This window comes from Papilio polytes, unplaced genomic scaffold (genome assembly GCF_000836215.1).
Source record: "Papilio polytes unplaced genomic scaffold, Ppol_1.0 DF822845.1, whole genome shotgun sequence".
Lineage (NCBI taxonomy): Eukaryota > Metazoa > Arthropoda > Insecta > Lepidoptera > Papilionidae > Papilio > Papilio polytes.
In genome coordinates this window covers 1687263-1703467 of record NW_013526359.1, presented here as the reverse complement: position 1 = coordinate 1703467, position 16205 = coordinate 1687263, and the positions used below count along the sequence as shown (strand labels likewise).

Genomic DNA, 16205 nt, shown 5'->3' with positions numbered 1-16205 from the left:
AGATATAAAAAAATCACATTAAAACAAAACTAAGAGACTGATATAATGGACATTGGAGGACAGTACAGAAGCATACGTTTTAGGTTTTTTTCTTTTAATAACTCATCTACACCCTATTTTATTACCTGCAGTATTTAATAAAAACATTTACAAGCTACAAGTACCATTTACTATTAAGTAAATGTACTCATTTATGAATTTCCATAAAAAAGAAACGTCCCATAAAGTTGTATAGAGCGGTTGTCTTTGGAACGAGAATAACTTTGTTTACACTGGCTAAGTGCTGCGACTAAATTGATAGTTTAAGTTGCTCTTACGTAACTTATAAAAGAACCTTTTTGCGATGAATGTTGTTTTTATAGTATGGTTTTTTTATTAGTAAATTCTATTAAGGGTGTGCCTTTGGCTCGTCGACTAATTTCAAATGTGACACGTGTCAGCTGCTGAGAGGATAAAGGATAAAATTCCTTCAGAAAACATGTCTTAAGCTTTTAATTAAATTTAGAAACATAAATCGTGTTATCGTTAAAGGTATTGTTAATGTTAGAGACATAAAAATACTATTTTTGTATAATGTATTTAAACATAGTTGTAATAATTGTTTAGGATTCTAGACAGAAATTTGTAGATGAAAAAATTGCAGTTTCCAAAAGTTATTTTTTTTATCTCGTTCAACAAATTTTACCGTTCCGTTTAGAAATAACACATGTTATTGAGCACAAGAACGCAAGCACACCATGACCAAGCAAGTATTCTTTAAAATTTAAAATATTTTGTTTAGACTACTAAAATACATCACTTGAACAACGTGAATGAACCTGCTTTAGTTCTATGTTTTCAAGAAACACCTGATTGTTGATAACATTCCTCGACTACTAACACTTGCCAGAGCAAACAAATATAAGCAAATGTGACTGTTATTATTGTAGTTATTTAACATATTATAAAGTAATGTCTACCCAATGTTACAATCCTACCGTGGTGTTTTATTGTGAAGATTTTATACTTCATTGTAAAACGCAATACTGCTTGCAAGGTTTTTTTGTTAGTAAAAGAAATATTACTTAATTATTTAAAAGTATGAATATTTAGGGAAAATATCTTATTGATTACTTTTAATAACTATAATAAATCATATTTAGTAGACAATCAAACAATTTATTCAACAACTCGAGATAACAGAACGAAATATCTTCTTCGGATGATTGATTGAAGAAATATGATTAGATTTTTATTTTCATTGCTTAGGTTCCTTGAAAGTAAAATAATCTATGATTCAAAGTCGATTTAGATACCGATAAAAGAAGTAAACAACGCCGTATCTACATATCATTAAATTTATTAGATTTTCTTTTGATCATATTTATTCCTCATATATAATTGAATTGTACTCAGTTTACGGATAGTATTGTTATAGTTTCACTAGAAAGCCTTAGCCAAAGCTTAATTGTAAGACCCTTCACACCAAGTTACCGTATAATACATATAAGTAGGGACCCTTAATCTCAAGCACGCAATTACATAAACAAAAGCCTTCGAGCACACAAAGGATAAAGTCATTTTCCCATTTTAACTGCTGTACTTTATAATAGATGGCGCTACATGTAGTAAAGTATAAACATGGTGAGTGCATGTAACGACCATAACTGTACATTGACCATACTTGTAATTACAATACAAATATGTAAATTATAATCCAGTGAAATATAAAATATTTTAACATATTAGAACGAGCATCAAAAAATAGCTGCACAATTTCGAATTCGACACAATATGAATAGATTCCCAATTCGAAGAAAATTCGTATATGTGCTGTCTTAGAAATGATTTGAAATGGACAGGAAAACCTAATCAAAGTTCTGAGAATCTTCAAATCTGAGACATGCGATCTAAATACCATCATTGATTTATTATTTATGATAAGAATGTTTTGATGAAGTAATCTGCTTTCATTGACTTTTTGCGTGCAATATTATACAATATCGGGTTTACTCACCCACTCTTATCAATTACAAATCGATTGCAAACGAATAAACGTATCTAACAAACCGACTGCATCATTTATTAAAACAATCTTGTAAAACTTTACTTCAATGTTGCCAACATTGGTTCGTGTTTTATCCTCATTTAATTATAAGAGAACTAGTTACATAAATATCTAAGAAAAAGATCTACTTTAAAAGCTTATTAATGGAAAAAAAAGAAAACTTCGCAGCAGGGAAAGACTGCATCGACTTTATCGCTAGCCTATAAAACTTGAAAGTAAACAGTTTAGTTTTTCAATTAAGCGCCTTGTTACTTTTAAACAATCTCGTTCAAGACCGGTCCTATAAAATGGCTTATTTCAAAGCTTTTCCCTTCGCCTTTAACGTAAATCAAGGACTTAGCAAAACTGTTTTACATACATTTTCCACTTTTACTCGACGCTACATTTAGAAAAGTTGGCATAATAAAGTTAAATAATTTAACAACTTTTTTACTTTGAATTTACACATGCAATAATGGTGTCATTCAATTGAATGAAATTAAACTTGTTTCATAAACGTATAAAATTACATGAGGCAAAGTACGTCAATAATTAACTAGATGGCGTTGTTGTCAATCTTTAAACAACATAACATCTCGTACGGGTTGCTTACGGTGCGACGCTATGTGCGAAGAGAGACTGTTTCTTTGTCGTCTGCCTTCTAGTTATGGGATGGAAAATAATTTTACAAACGAATGGGTCACATCACAAAAAAGGTTGAAAAACATTGCGAATTTGTATGCAAATAAAAACACATTGAAATAATAAAAAAAAACATTTATTGATAAATTTATTTTTTAAATTAGCCGGCATGTGCCTGAATCCGTATGAATCGTCTTACTGATTAGACGGACATATTGGAAAATATTCACAAGTCGTGACAACCGAATTGGCATGTGGCAATTACCAGCATCTGTTTAGAGGTGACAACAACTAATAGCTTAATGGCACTTATTTTATCTATAGTTGTGTCTAAAGATATGTTTTTGGCGGTAGTGCGGTCAGTGTCGTTTTAATAATAAAAAAAAATAAAAATGTGACTGCGTTTGTGTGAAGAGTGGAATTTATTGTTTAATATTTAACCTAAGTTAAATATAAGTTACCGTGGTCATATTTCAAAAGTAAGTGGATAAAACGCATTAATTTTTTAGTTGTCATTGATTAGTTTACAAATACGCGTAATTTGAACAATTATAAATGTATATATCGATTAGAAAGTATTGCAATTGGCTTAACAAATCAATAATCATTTTATCTCGATTATCCAGATGTGGCAAAGCACCTTGGATTTATTTAATAACTCTATGTAGTGATAAACAACGTTGTCTACAGTATATGACTTGCTTAATAAATGCGACAACGAAGTTAACGAACCCTGTGATATTGTGTGCTATGAAAATACAATGTTTATATTACACAACTTTTCAAGCATGCAATATCTTGTCGTATCTCTTGTAATTTCAACGTAAAAGCCAAATAAAACTAAAAACTAAAGAGTAATTTAAAATTCTTCATATGTATTTTAAAGCATTTGCTCACGTGTTTTAAGGTAATTTATTCATATATGATGATGAGATTAGACCGAAATGTTGTAGTGTTCATCACAATAGTTGTTGAATTTTGGGAGAAAAACTTTTTGTACACATTTCTCGGGAAATGACGACATACGATGTATTAGTTTTCACAAAGATTATCTCTTCATTATCAGATTGCATCATGTGGTACTACTATCTTGTTCGAGAGTCATTACTCCTGATGACGTACAAAACGTAAGATATTTAATTACTACTGGGTTAGCGTTATTTCTTAAAAAATATACTAGCAAAATAATTTATTGGAATATAATTATGGTGGCGTTTTTTGAACCAATCATAGTGTCAAAAATAGTGTCATGGAACATAAAAAGTATACGAGTATCTGAAAGTAGACAATGTGGTGCGCACAATATTCACTATTTATTAAAGTTTCGAACATGCTGTAGATATCAGGTAGCAAGAAGTATCTTATTCCTGGTTACGAACCACGAATAAGATACCTCTTGCGTATGGATGTTCGCAACTTTAACAAATAATGAATATTGTGCGCACCACATTGTCTTGTCTCGAAAACACTTTCTAGAGATGATACTCAAAAGTGGACCTAGAGAAGGATTTTACTTACTACCACGACTATACTTTCAATGTCTAAATCCCGTTTGTGTTATAATTAACCCTAGCCGGTACATCAACTATAGCAAACTCTGTTCTCAACGAGAAAAACATGTTTTGTTCCATTCAATACAATACAGTGTAGTTTTATACTCTTCATTCATATCTTTAATCGGTACATCTGAAAAGTGATTGATGTGTTTGTTCGATTCTTGTTTTGTTTTGAACATGTTCCGTTTCAATATTTTTCATACTAAGAGGCAAACAATATTCATATGGCAAACAAACAGCGGAATGGAAATCTTTCAACATTCTCTTCAGAACAGAACACTAAGAAAGATCTCATTCATCATGAAACGATAAGTCATGTTTTGTGAGAATACATTAATATTTCTGAAGCTCTCCCGCGATATGAAGAGTTCATTGCCCTAATAAACTGGGTCATCTATTTGAATGAAAACGTTTCTAGACTGTTTCCTCTTTTTTGTAGTGATAGAAACTCTTTGTCTCTTGGCGTTGAAAAACATCACGCCAATGCCATTTTCTTGGATTATTTTATTTAATCAAAAACCGAAGTTATTAGGTAAGCGTTATCGAAAGGAACAACTAAGGGATATTGAAATATCTGGATATTTAAGAAGAACAGAGATTTGTAATGTATATCCTATAAGATCACGCATTGTTTTCGTGGCTAGCACCGGCTACTGTATGTAATCGGCAAAGGTCGTGTTATCAGAACCTCGTACCTACATCTTCGAGTGAGAAGATCGATTATTTCAAGATGTGATTTGAGTTTTACTAGAACATTGTACATGACGTTTGCACTGAAGAAATCATTCTTTATCGAATTGACTTTTATTTTTGTCTCAGATCAGTCACTAAGAGAGCACTTAACGACCCAGATACTTAAAATGTTAAATGACAATTTTCTCAGGAAGGTTACTAACCAGTTATAGTCTCAAACTTTAACCAAGAATGGTTGTGACTTGTAAACCACAATTTATTAATTCCGAAAAATCAGTCAAACGTGACCACATTAACCGCAATAAGTTAGGTGTCATATAACTGCAATGCTCGCTTCATGCTGACAATGCATTCACAATAAGGAACGTCATAATCTTTTGCATGTTATACGGTTTTCCCTCACATTTTCTCTTCAGTGTATTCCTTTTCCTTACAATAAAGTCTTCCATTAAACAAAAACCGCGCAAGAATAAATTACACGAATAAATTTTAACTAAGCTTTACTTAGCAATCCTAAACTGCTATTCGTTTGTTGTACCATTTAAAAATACTATATTTCTTAAGAATACAATTTCAATTACTTTGTCAAAATTAAATCATAAAGAATCCATAGAATTTGTAAGAGCACAAATTATTTTAGTACTTAGAAATTAATCAATTTTCTTCAGCCAGATTTGTGGGCGTCGAATCGCCTTACACGAATGAACATAATTGCTAAAGCTTAAGAGTTAATATTATATGAAAATAGCAACAATAAATTTTGCTTTGAATATTTTACCTTTTATCCATTAAATCAGAAGCTGTAAGCGACGCCCGCAGGCGATATTAAAATTTTCTTTCGTATTTTATCGTAATGAAGCGAAATCTGATTCTGGCTTTATTCTTGAAACATTGTGCGTCATTTTAAATGTTACAACATTAATCTTGTCTTATACTAATATGAATAATATAATGTTAACTTCTATCTAATAATAATTCACGCACCAAATGTTACAGTGAGCGGTCGTAATTTTTAGAGCGATTATAAAGAAAGCAATATTTGGTGACTGTTGTTACGGTCGCCACTTTATGTGGCTTATAATCTTCTATTGAAACACACGTATACTATTTCACGGCATTTATTGTATTGAGTGTTACTGTTGCTGTTGGATGATTTTACACACACTGATCGATGCGAGGGCGCGTAAGACGTTGCGCCCGCAGATTTTAGGGGCGGTCCTGTGCGTTGAGTGGGGGAAGCGCGGACCGGTTTCGCAACCCATCATAAAGCGCTGTTTAGGCGCGAACAGTGACTAAAAACACTAATTGTTGTTTATTTACTGAATAGGTTAGCTATCTGAATTTAGTTTTGTCGTAAGCATAACTGAATCGATATTTGCTATTTTTACTTTTTCTTTCAATCCCATATAATTCATCAACTATGTATTGTTTAAAGAGTGTCGGACTTATTAAATTGTTATTGCCGCAAGTCGAGCATTTAAATTCATTTCATGACATAAATAACAATAATTTGAGGCGACTAAAGATCATTACAATCTCCGCTTTGTGTAATTAATACTGTCAATTAAATCATTTTGTTCCTTTAGTAGATCATTTTTAGTAGATCACCTTTCCTTTGCGATCTTGTTAAGACTGTAGAAATAAACAACAATGTTAATTTTAAAACAAATTACTGCAGTGAATACAGAAGGAGCAATACGTAATTACGAAACATTTCTGTACGATTTATTGAAATTTATAACGATTTTTTCTTTTAGTACCAGGATATTGCAAAATGCTCGAACGTAAAATTCTTCATAAATGATTTAAGCTCAATTATTCCTTAAATATCAGTGCAATCATTAAATAAACTTATTTACATGAACATTAATTTATTTGTATGTTTGGTACCGACTGTTGAGCCGTATAGTTTGTGTTGTGTTTCGATTGCAGTGATACTTGTATTAATGCAATTGCATTGTAGTGGAGTTTTGAGGCTATTAAGAAATTTACTCTGAATTTTAATACGTTTTAGTCTGTAGTTAAATAGCACAAGAATCGAATTTTGTACAATTTAATAACAGACTAGTAACATTGTTGAATCAAAATGAATAACATTATGAAGAAATTTTATGTATTTTTAATTATTAAAACGTTCTTCTTGTGCTCGTCTTCAAGCATAAGTAAATTAATGTATGCATACGCTTGAGTTACTTCGCCCGAGCGTCTCTTTCATGTTTGAACTGGAGCTAAAGCGGATATTTTTAGAATTCAATAAGTTTCTTTTTTCTAAACAAAAATTCGAGCGAAAACCTTAAAAGCTTATATTTTAAGCTTTTTGCATAAAGAGAGTGTTATAAAGCGTTCTAACAACTGTGTATTAATGTTTTAACAGTATTTAAATACCCTTAATATTTAGATAAAAATGAATCTGTAATGGTTATTTTCTATGGTCCTTGCTTTTACTTCTTTTTTTTAATATGAAATGTTTATAATGTTTTATCACTTACAATGGATTAATTACAAAAAAGGCCTTATTTGTTTAAATGACGATTGTTTTAAACTGTTCTTTAAATTGTATAATTTGTTTTGTTACAGACGAAGCCTACATGAAGCTAGCATTGGAGACCGTTGAGGAGTTGGACTGGTGTTTGGATCAGCTGGAGACTATTCAAACACATCGGTCCGTGTCCGATATGGCGTCTCTTAAGGTTAGTCTTTTTTGTTTACTGTACAGTTTAATTATAACTCTCCGAGCACAAACGTATATTTAATCCATAGTATAAACAAATACAAGTTTTATTTAAACAACGGATTTGTTAAATTAAATGTACCTACAACTAATTGGGACTTTTTACTGTCAAAAGCTTCAAGAAATACTTGTGAATTTTGAATTATATAAAATTAACATTCATCATTCTCGACTCGATATTTACGATGAGATAATTCTCCGTATCAAAATCCCACCAAGGATTTTTCCAATTTTATTATCCTGTGTTTACTAAATATGTTCACAACTTTATCTTCGTGCGTCAAACGTCACAATCAAGACTCAAATCTAGAGACTAGATTGACTTTGAAGTCTGTTTTAAAATTATTTGATCTTGTTCAACTTATTTATTAATATTTTAAATAAATAAGATGTTATATAAATATGATTTTAAAATAACCTCAACATCAATTAGGTGCAATATAATTGATAATTTATTACAAAGGTCGTTAGACAACAAATTTATTACTTGATCATAAAAACAAGCGTCACTAGACTCGTACATATTTGGCGCCAAATCAATGCCGTGTATTCCGCGTACTAAACTGTTTCGTAATATACAGTGATGGATAAGTACCCAGAAAAGTGTGTTTATACGTAGATTAAAGCAAAATGTGACTAGCAGTTCGTTATATCGATCATCGCAACGGGTAAACATCCGACAAAGATTGCATTACCAATTACGTTACTCATAAGTTGGGGAAAACGATTTACGTACAATACAAAGAAAACTGACACGAAATTACCGACTTATGAAATATTTATAAATCAACCGATCAAATTGTACATTGATTATGTAACGACTCAGTAAATTAAGGGTTTTCCAAAACAATATGTGGCTTTTATTTCTTATGATAGATTTTCGCAGATACTAACTGCTTCTTTCGATACGGCTAGAAATCAAATTCTACCTGCTTTATTGTTCTTTGGAAATGCCCTGATACAAAAATTGTGTTTCACATTTCTAAAGGTTATGACAAATATGTCAATCATAAAAGTATTGATTTATAGTTTCAATTTCTTTGTTGCGAACTGCACAATACCAAATTATAATCATGAGTTTTCTTACTAAATAGAAAAGAAGATCAACGCTTACGCTAAATAAGAAATTTTGATAGTCCTCACGACTGTGTTTAGGCAACAAAAAAGAAATTAATGAAGAGTAGAAACATTTCAGTAATGTAGCTTTTAAAACATGAAATGAAGAACAGAAATGTGTTTTTTTGTCTTAATTCTGAGCTACGCTATTTGTGACATGTGTACTAACGTCAGTTTTTATTTCTGTTTTAGTAGATAATCCAACGTCGTTATTGTTAATCTCAGTGTAAGTCCATTCTATTTCCATCGCAATCCGAGATTACGCGCCCATAATGAAATGACGAACGAACTATACAACAAGTAAACATCGTTGCAGCTTAAACGAGGCGCTTATTTGCTATGAGATTTGCGCCACGCACGTACATATGTGGAAAGTTACTGGCAACAGCCGTCACGAACCGAAGCCCGCAATAATATTAGCGGGCGGTCTGTTTGATTGCCTCTATATGAGGTAAAGCCTTCAAATAGCACACTCGGCTAAACAAAACATGATCATCTACACACGATAACAAAAATACTGAGATAGTGATGTTGTAATTTGTTTTATCTGTACTCCTGTTCGTATTTTAAATAAAAAAAGAAATAATTTGTCTATGGCTCTACATTCGCGTAAGATGAGCTAGTAGAATAAGAGAGTTAACATTCCATGAACTTCTTTGACTACAGTTGACACACAGATAGAATACATGTTTTAGTCTAACATGCTGGAAAAGGATAAGCTAACAATTCTCAGCCTGTATTGCTTAAATGTACTGAAGTAAGGTTTCGATTTCTTTTCAAGTGAATAAATCGATTTGAGTGCCAATTTAAAAAGGGCTATTCTACGAACTAAGGTGCTTATCCTATTTTCATCCATCATCACGAGAAAATGTGCACATTTTGATGGTATGTTCGCAGCTCACGGTTAATCACCTGACTTTAGACAAAGGAATAGTGTCATGCAACTTTTCTCGGATAGCTCGGTGACTCAAATTCTACTTAATCAATCTAAATGAATTCCCAGATTAATTTAATGGTAACTGTGTTATTTCATATTTCTTCTTCTTGATTGTGAAAACATAAATTCAATTTTGCTTCGTAATTTATACGAAAAATGTGACATTTAAAGAAGATCGAATTATTTTGATTTATTGAAATTATGTTAAGTGTCTTCTAATGCTTGGAGCTTAATCTTTACTTCATTTTGGCCTGTTTTCGTCAAACATCAATAAGAATAGCACCTCTCAAACAAACTTTTAATGACTTTCAGGATAGACCACTTTGGTTCAAATCTTATAGACGTTTGAGTTTGAAAATTATCTCAAATTAAGTTTTCCCTGAATATTGTGGAGGCGTTTCGAATGAAGCAGTAAAGCAAAAAGAGTACCGCGAAATGGCAATAAATATATTTTTGTATTTACATAATGTTTCTCTCGATTCATGCAAATTTATATTTACATAATATTTCTTTTACAAAACAATGTAATTTCATTTTTTAACGATCCAGTTTTATTTTGTTTGTTTAAAAAAGTGCGGAATGGCAACATGAATGAAAAGAATACTTCATTAATTAACTATTGGTGTTTGTAGTTGTATTCTTTTCGTACAATATGAGTGTGTTGTGGTTCCTATCTTCCTATGTATTACTAAATGTAAATAGTAGCAGGACATTCAACGTTAACAAAACAGGTTAACGTCCTAAGGATTTTGAACCCAGGATTTCTATACGTGATACTCCGCAGTCCTCTATGTGGTGCATTGCATTTGAAAAATGCTCGTAAATATTACACCACCTTATCTATTGTACGTACTCGGTGATTTCTAAGAATTTCGCAAATAGTTGACAATCATTACAAGCCTCATAAAAAAAAATATTTATTCTTACAATCAAAATGAAATACTTCGTTGTCTATATTTCCTTACATACTATTTACATTACCTTTCTTCATTACTTTACACGTTACTAAAAAACTATTGTTAACATTTTAAGTTTATTATAATTAACACTAGCTTTCGCCCGCGACTCAGTCCCCGCGAAATTAAAAAAAAAAGAAGACAAAACTAAGTAATTTTTATTCATTTATATTATTTATAATTTTAGTAAGATATAAACATTACAGAACTCCTTGTCCTTTTTTGTTTGAGTCTAGATTTAATTCGAATATTACATTTACAAAAGCATTCTCTACTAAAATATAAATCTTTAGGATTGGAAGTGGTGCGAGAAATATTAAAATGATAGATTAAGTTAATTCTTATGATTTAACTAAGAATACTCACGATCACAGTTATTAAAGCAACAAGGCCATAAAACGTTTTATTCTAATTAAATAACTATAATATGCAAAAACTTATTTCAAATTCACTTTAACTGTTTACTAATGTCAACGTAAGCAATGCAAGGTTGCTAACAGTCTAACACGATAAATGCAGCTGACGTCATAGTGACGCATTACTCCAAATATTACACGACCCAGCCCATTATATTAAAATTTTAGATAGACGTAATTACATCTCGTATCATAAACTGAACAACGCTCCTTGATCTATCTTCTATATATTTATGCATTACGTTAACTACACTCCAATAGCTTCGATTAAAGTTTTCTCTTAGCTCTCCAGAAATATCTATTTACTATATTTTTCACTATAGTTCTACCTTTGATCCTAATTCGATGAGGCATTTTTTTAAATTGTATCGCGTATTTTTTTGTAAATGTCAAAATCTATAGTAATATTATAAAGAGAAAAGATTTGGATTGTTGGATTTTTAAAACTACTGTGTCGATTTAATAAATTCTTACACCGTTAAAATGCTACGTCATCGCTGAACAACGTTGACTAGATTGTTTAATTTTAAGCGACCGAAGTCGCAAGCAACAGCTAGTATTAGATAAGATGAAGATTACAGTTTAACTTTCACATGGATTTATTTAATCATTAATGTTTGATAGGAATTAGAACGTCGTTCTGATTACTGCGCGTCTAAACGGTACAGTCATGTTGGCATTAGAGAGCAACACCGCAAATTGTTTCTCGGAATTAGTCACATTATGACAATTGTAATACATACAATATGCACAATCTATTAACGCCGGTATTCACCTGTGGGAATATAAACCATTTGACGTAACTAAACAGTGATGCTGTTAGTAGTTAGATAGTAACATTTTATCTCTTTAGTAATTGAATCAGTCAGTGTGAGATTTATTGGTTACCGAAATTACTGAAAGTTCATTTACTAGAACTAAAATTAAAATTGTTATCTGTGCGTCTTTTTCAGTTATTCACAAATAAATAAATTGGCATGTTTACCTACAATCATGTAAAAAATTGTAGCCTCGAAATTGGTTACTGTAGCTAACTGAAGTTGTCTGATAGTTTACCGAACTTGCACCATTTATGTAGTTCTGTTTATTATACATGGCTCTGATATGAGATTTTAAAGTAGTTTAATTGCTGTTACAGATCTGAATAAAAATGAATAAAAAATATGTTTGTGCCGGTATCGTTTATATGATTAGAGTTCACTTGAATTGAAACTAAGGAAAATTACAAACCATATTATTCCATGTTAATTACCAGTACCTCCTTATCACAAGTCGGAAATATACGCGGTTAATAAATTGACTATCAATGGTTTTGTTCAATGACCATAATTTTTATTATTAGTCATCATACAACATAGTAAATTTATGACTGACGAGCTGTCGCCCGCAAACTTCGTTAGCGCCATTTTCAAACACCCTTTACGGCATTTTGACAGCCCGAAAATAAAAATAGCCTATAATATGCCTATACATGTCAGCTACCCTCCAGAGAAAGCCCCGTCGAAATCGGCTTAGCCGTTTCGGAGATTAGTGGAACAAACGCGGCTTGCGGACAGATATACAATAAAAATTTAAATGCGATTTTCGTTATCAGTAACGCAAACACATAATCTTCCCGAAAACTGGATTTTTTCTTTTGGTATTATAAATAGACTTTCCAATTTTATTATATGTCAAGAAGAAGATAGTACACAGTAGAACAATAATGAAGCGTGTTTTCCAATGGGCGAAATGGTCTATCGGAGTGACAGTATTTTTTTCCTATTGAGCTAATTCGGTAACGGGAAACACCGATAATATCATGTTGAAGGTATCAAATGCCTCGGTCACGGTCATTGTGCTAAACAAATAATTATCATTCCCGTATACGCTCATGTTCTATGGTATTTGTACTTCCCCTAACATGTGTTCCTTAATTACGTTAAATAATAACTACAATCGGCTTCTAGGACTTGTAATTCTTCCTTAATTTATACTTTAGCTTCTTGGTTGTTTTGTTTTTTAAATAACAAATCTTGCTAAGATTTTCTGTAATTGCACTTCTTTTAATAAAGACACGAAAAGGCTCTGTTTCAAAGTATCTCTCTAATCAAAATAACGTAAAAGTGTTTCAAAAGTTTGGTGCGATGTTTCCTTATCTTAGCCAGAAGTTGTTTGATTAGGTTTACGAAGGGTTGAGCGTTCCATTTTAGAACACATAAAGTACCTCGTTCATACTAAACCGTAATTTAACTCACCCAAGGGAGAGCTTGATGTCAAATTAAGCAAGCTTTATCTTGCTCATTTTACACCCGATGTGGGCACATAATTGGTAACGTTGTCTTGATATGAGGAACGATTTGCATAACTTATAAGCCAGTATTACCTTCAAAATGTAGAAATTGGTAACGAAGGGTTATGTAACTTAATAGATTTGTTCATCTCCCAGAAACTTATGAATATTAAAATTGTTCGTGTAGTAATCTACAAAAGCCTAGTATATCGCGTAAGTGTGCCGAGTTAACGTAATAGTTGATTTATATAAAAAAATATAATTTAGTTAACTTATCTAATAGATATAACTTTGGTTTCAAGTTATGTGTACAAATTTATAAATTAGGTATATAGTGCTTTTTCTATACGGTAAATAATGGCAAGAATTAACATAATGAGAAATTCATAAGCAGAACATTTTTCTTACTTTTTTATATTTCTCATTGACAAGTATATCTTTTTTTAGTAATTTAGACATAAAATACTAGTAACAATAATGTAACACAATATTATTTTATCGCTGAATAGGTTTACATAAAGAGAGCTTACATCCGCTCGGGAATTAATTAGTAATCTCGATAAACGAGCTCGATAAGCGAGAAAGTTGGAGTGATTGCAAGAACTAGGGTCATGTCATCGATATTCCAATAATTAAACGCAAAATTCATACGCGTCATGGCAACATTTGAAGGGATTTCAATAAAAAATCTATCATGTAACAGAAGTTTAAACTTATTAGTTTTAGAATAACACTAAATTACATACTCGTAGGTAATATTTGAATGTTTGTATTGTTGTTTAAATCAAGAATAATGCATAGTAATATACATGCTAATTCAATACATCTTATTTTGCCTTATAGAAATCTGAGTACTTTGAGATTCGTTTTATTTATAATACGCTAATAGAAAACACATCGTAATTCATCTCATGTGTGTTTAGCTTAAAATGTATACTAGCATATTTGTTTTACTCTGTTTCATTAAGTAAACTAAAATTATCACAGTATTTAGTTTATATATGAACAAATATGAGTAATATATGACAAATAAATTCCGCGATGCCATCAGGGACGAAACAATAAAGCTCTAAGAACTATGACGTAAGGTAATGACGACAAAACAAGGCATTGACATTAAGATTGCCTCTTTCTATACAGCTTCGAGTCATGCGCCAATCTTCCTATTATGAAGGCTTGATAGATTGTGACGTATTTCGTTGGATTTAGACATTCAAAGGTCAAGTCGTATTTAGCCAATATTTCAGATCTATTTATATTTTTTGTATGTATAGTGTATGACGTAGACCAACAAATTGTCATGATAGATGTATCACGAAGGAAGTATAAACTGTATGTATGAAGAACAATAACGGATTTAAACGTTATGTTGTCACTTTATTATTGGAATGCAGATAGTGCAATAAGATGCTTGTTATTTTTACTATACTAATAAATTATGTACACCCTAGACCTAGATAATTCCAGTGCAATAGCCAAAGAGATATCTGAAATTAGATCAGTATTCCCAATGTTCAAAATGTAATAGTTTACGTGTTCTATTTTATAATTATATACAAAATTTAATATTGTAACGTGTTGAAGTCTTATCTAGAATGTAAACAACAACATGCTCGTTAAATCTGCGTAATTCATGTTATATTTGAGATATTCGGATTAAGGTCCAGGGCCGTGGGTCATAGACACGCCGCTTTGGTCACGTACGCTCAAGAAAAAAAGAACGTCTCGACGAACTATGGGAAATGCAGAGATACAAAACATTTTAAGATTTCATTAGAAAAATGATCATCTCACACGATTTCTTCAATATTTTCCTCATCAAATAATGTATTTAAGAATTTTTCTAAATCTGTAACAATGTAGTTTGTGTCCTCGCTGAAATTCCGATTACTAGTCTAGTATGTAATCTATCAAAAGATTGCCACTGAAGAATGCAACAATGTTCTTTGTAAATATATGTATTTTGTTGTACCGTTAGTGACGATAAGGCTTCTGAGAACTGAACTCTAGGATAGAACGCATCTAATCACGAAATGCCAACATGGAATTCCGTGAAAATTCCCCACCACCTGGAAGTTGCTACTCTCAAATAGACACGAAGGTTGATTTAATAAAAGTACGCTATGAGGCCGTCGGATCGATAAATGTCTGAGAAAGAACACTTGTGTACACTACACTGGTTTTACGGAATTCGTTTTATTGCATTAGAAAAAGTACTGGCAATGTGTGTAACTAGCAGTGTTCATTCACAACTTGTAATTTTTAGAAAAATAAATCGAAGACTGACCTTGAGTTTTCAGATAAAATATGTTTAAAGATTTGAGGAGAATGTTATCAGCTTTCATTGAGGTTATCCTTATCAACTTATCTCAAATTCAGCCTCTTCTAGTGTCCTTCATTAATAACTTCGATTTTTCAACTCCAATTTGTGCACCGTCATTTTGTGAATGAAACACAATCGGCAGTATTTGATATATCTTATTAGTAAAATATTTTTTTCTTCTTTAAATAGGTTAGTGTTAATTTAACAAGATATTTCTCTGCACTTTTTAAAAATAGTTTCAATTTCTGTTGTTTATTTTTCAAATATCAAACAGTATCAAGATAGTTTAGTTAATTTCGTAATCATGTTTGTGAGATATGAAATTACATTATATGTAGATTATTTTAAAACATTTTACTCTATGTTATTATTTCCGTGTAAGATTATGCAGTCCTTGTAGACCCACAAAATAAATATCAAATAATTTATGTACAATTTATTATCTACATATTAAAACGATTTTTTTTTATGTTAATGTATTTTAATTTACTGCTTTTTATTTTGAACAGACATTAAATATATATATATATATATATA

At 31.2% G+C, this 16205-nt stretch overlaps 1 protein-coding gene across 7 annotated transcripts in view; it reads left to right on the top strand.

Annotated features, from left to right (window-relative positions):
- Positions 1-16205, top strand: part of LOC106105459 (cAMP-specific 3',5'-cyclic phosphodiesterase) — a 242934-nt gene that overhangs the window by 209962 nt on the left and 16767 nt on the right. For all 7 annotated transcript variants that reach the window (XM_013285766.1, XM_013285767.1, XM_013285765.1 and 4 more), the window contains one exon: positions 7495-7607. In XM_013285766.1, the coding sequence (XP_013141220.1) occupies positions 7495-7607 (113 nt within the window). The remainder of the gene's footprint in view (positions 1-7494; positions 7608-16205) is intronic.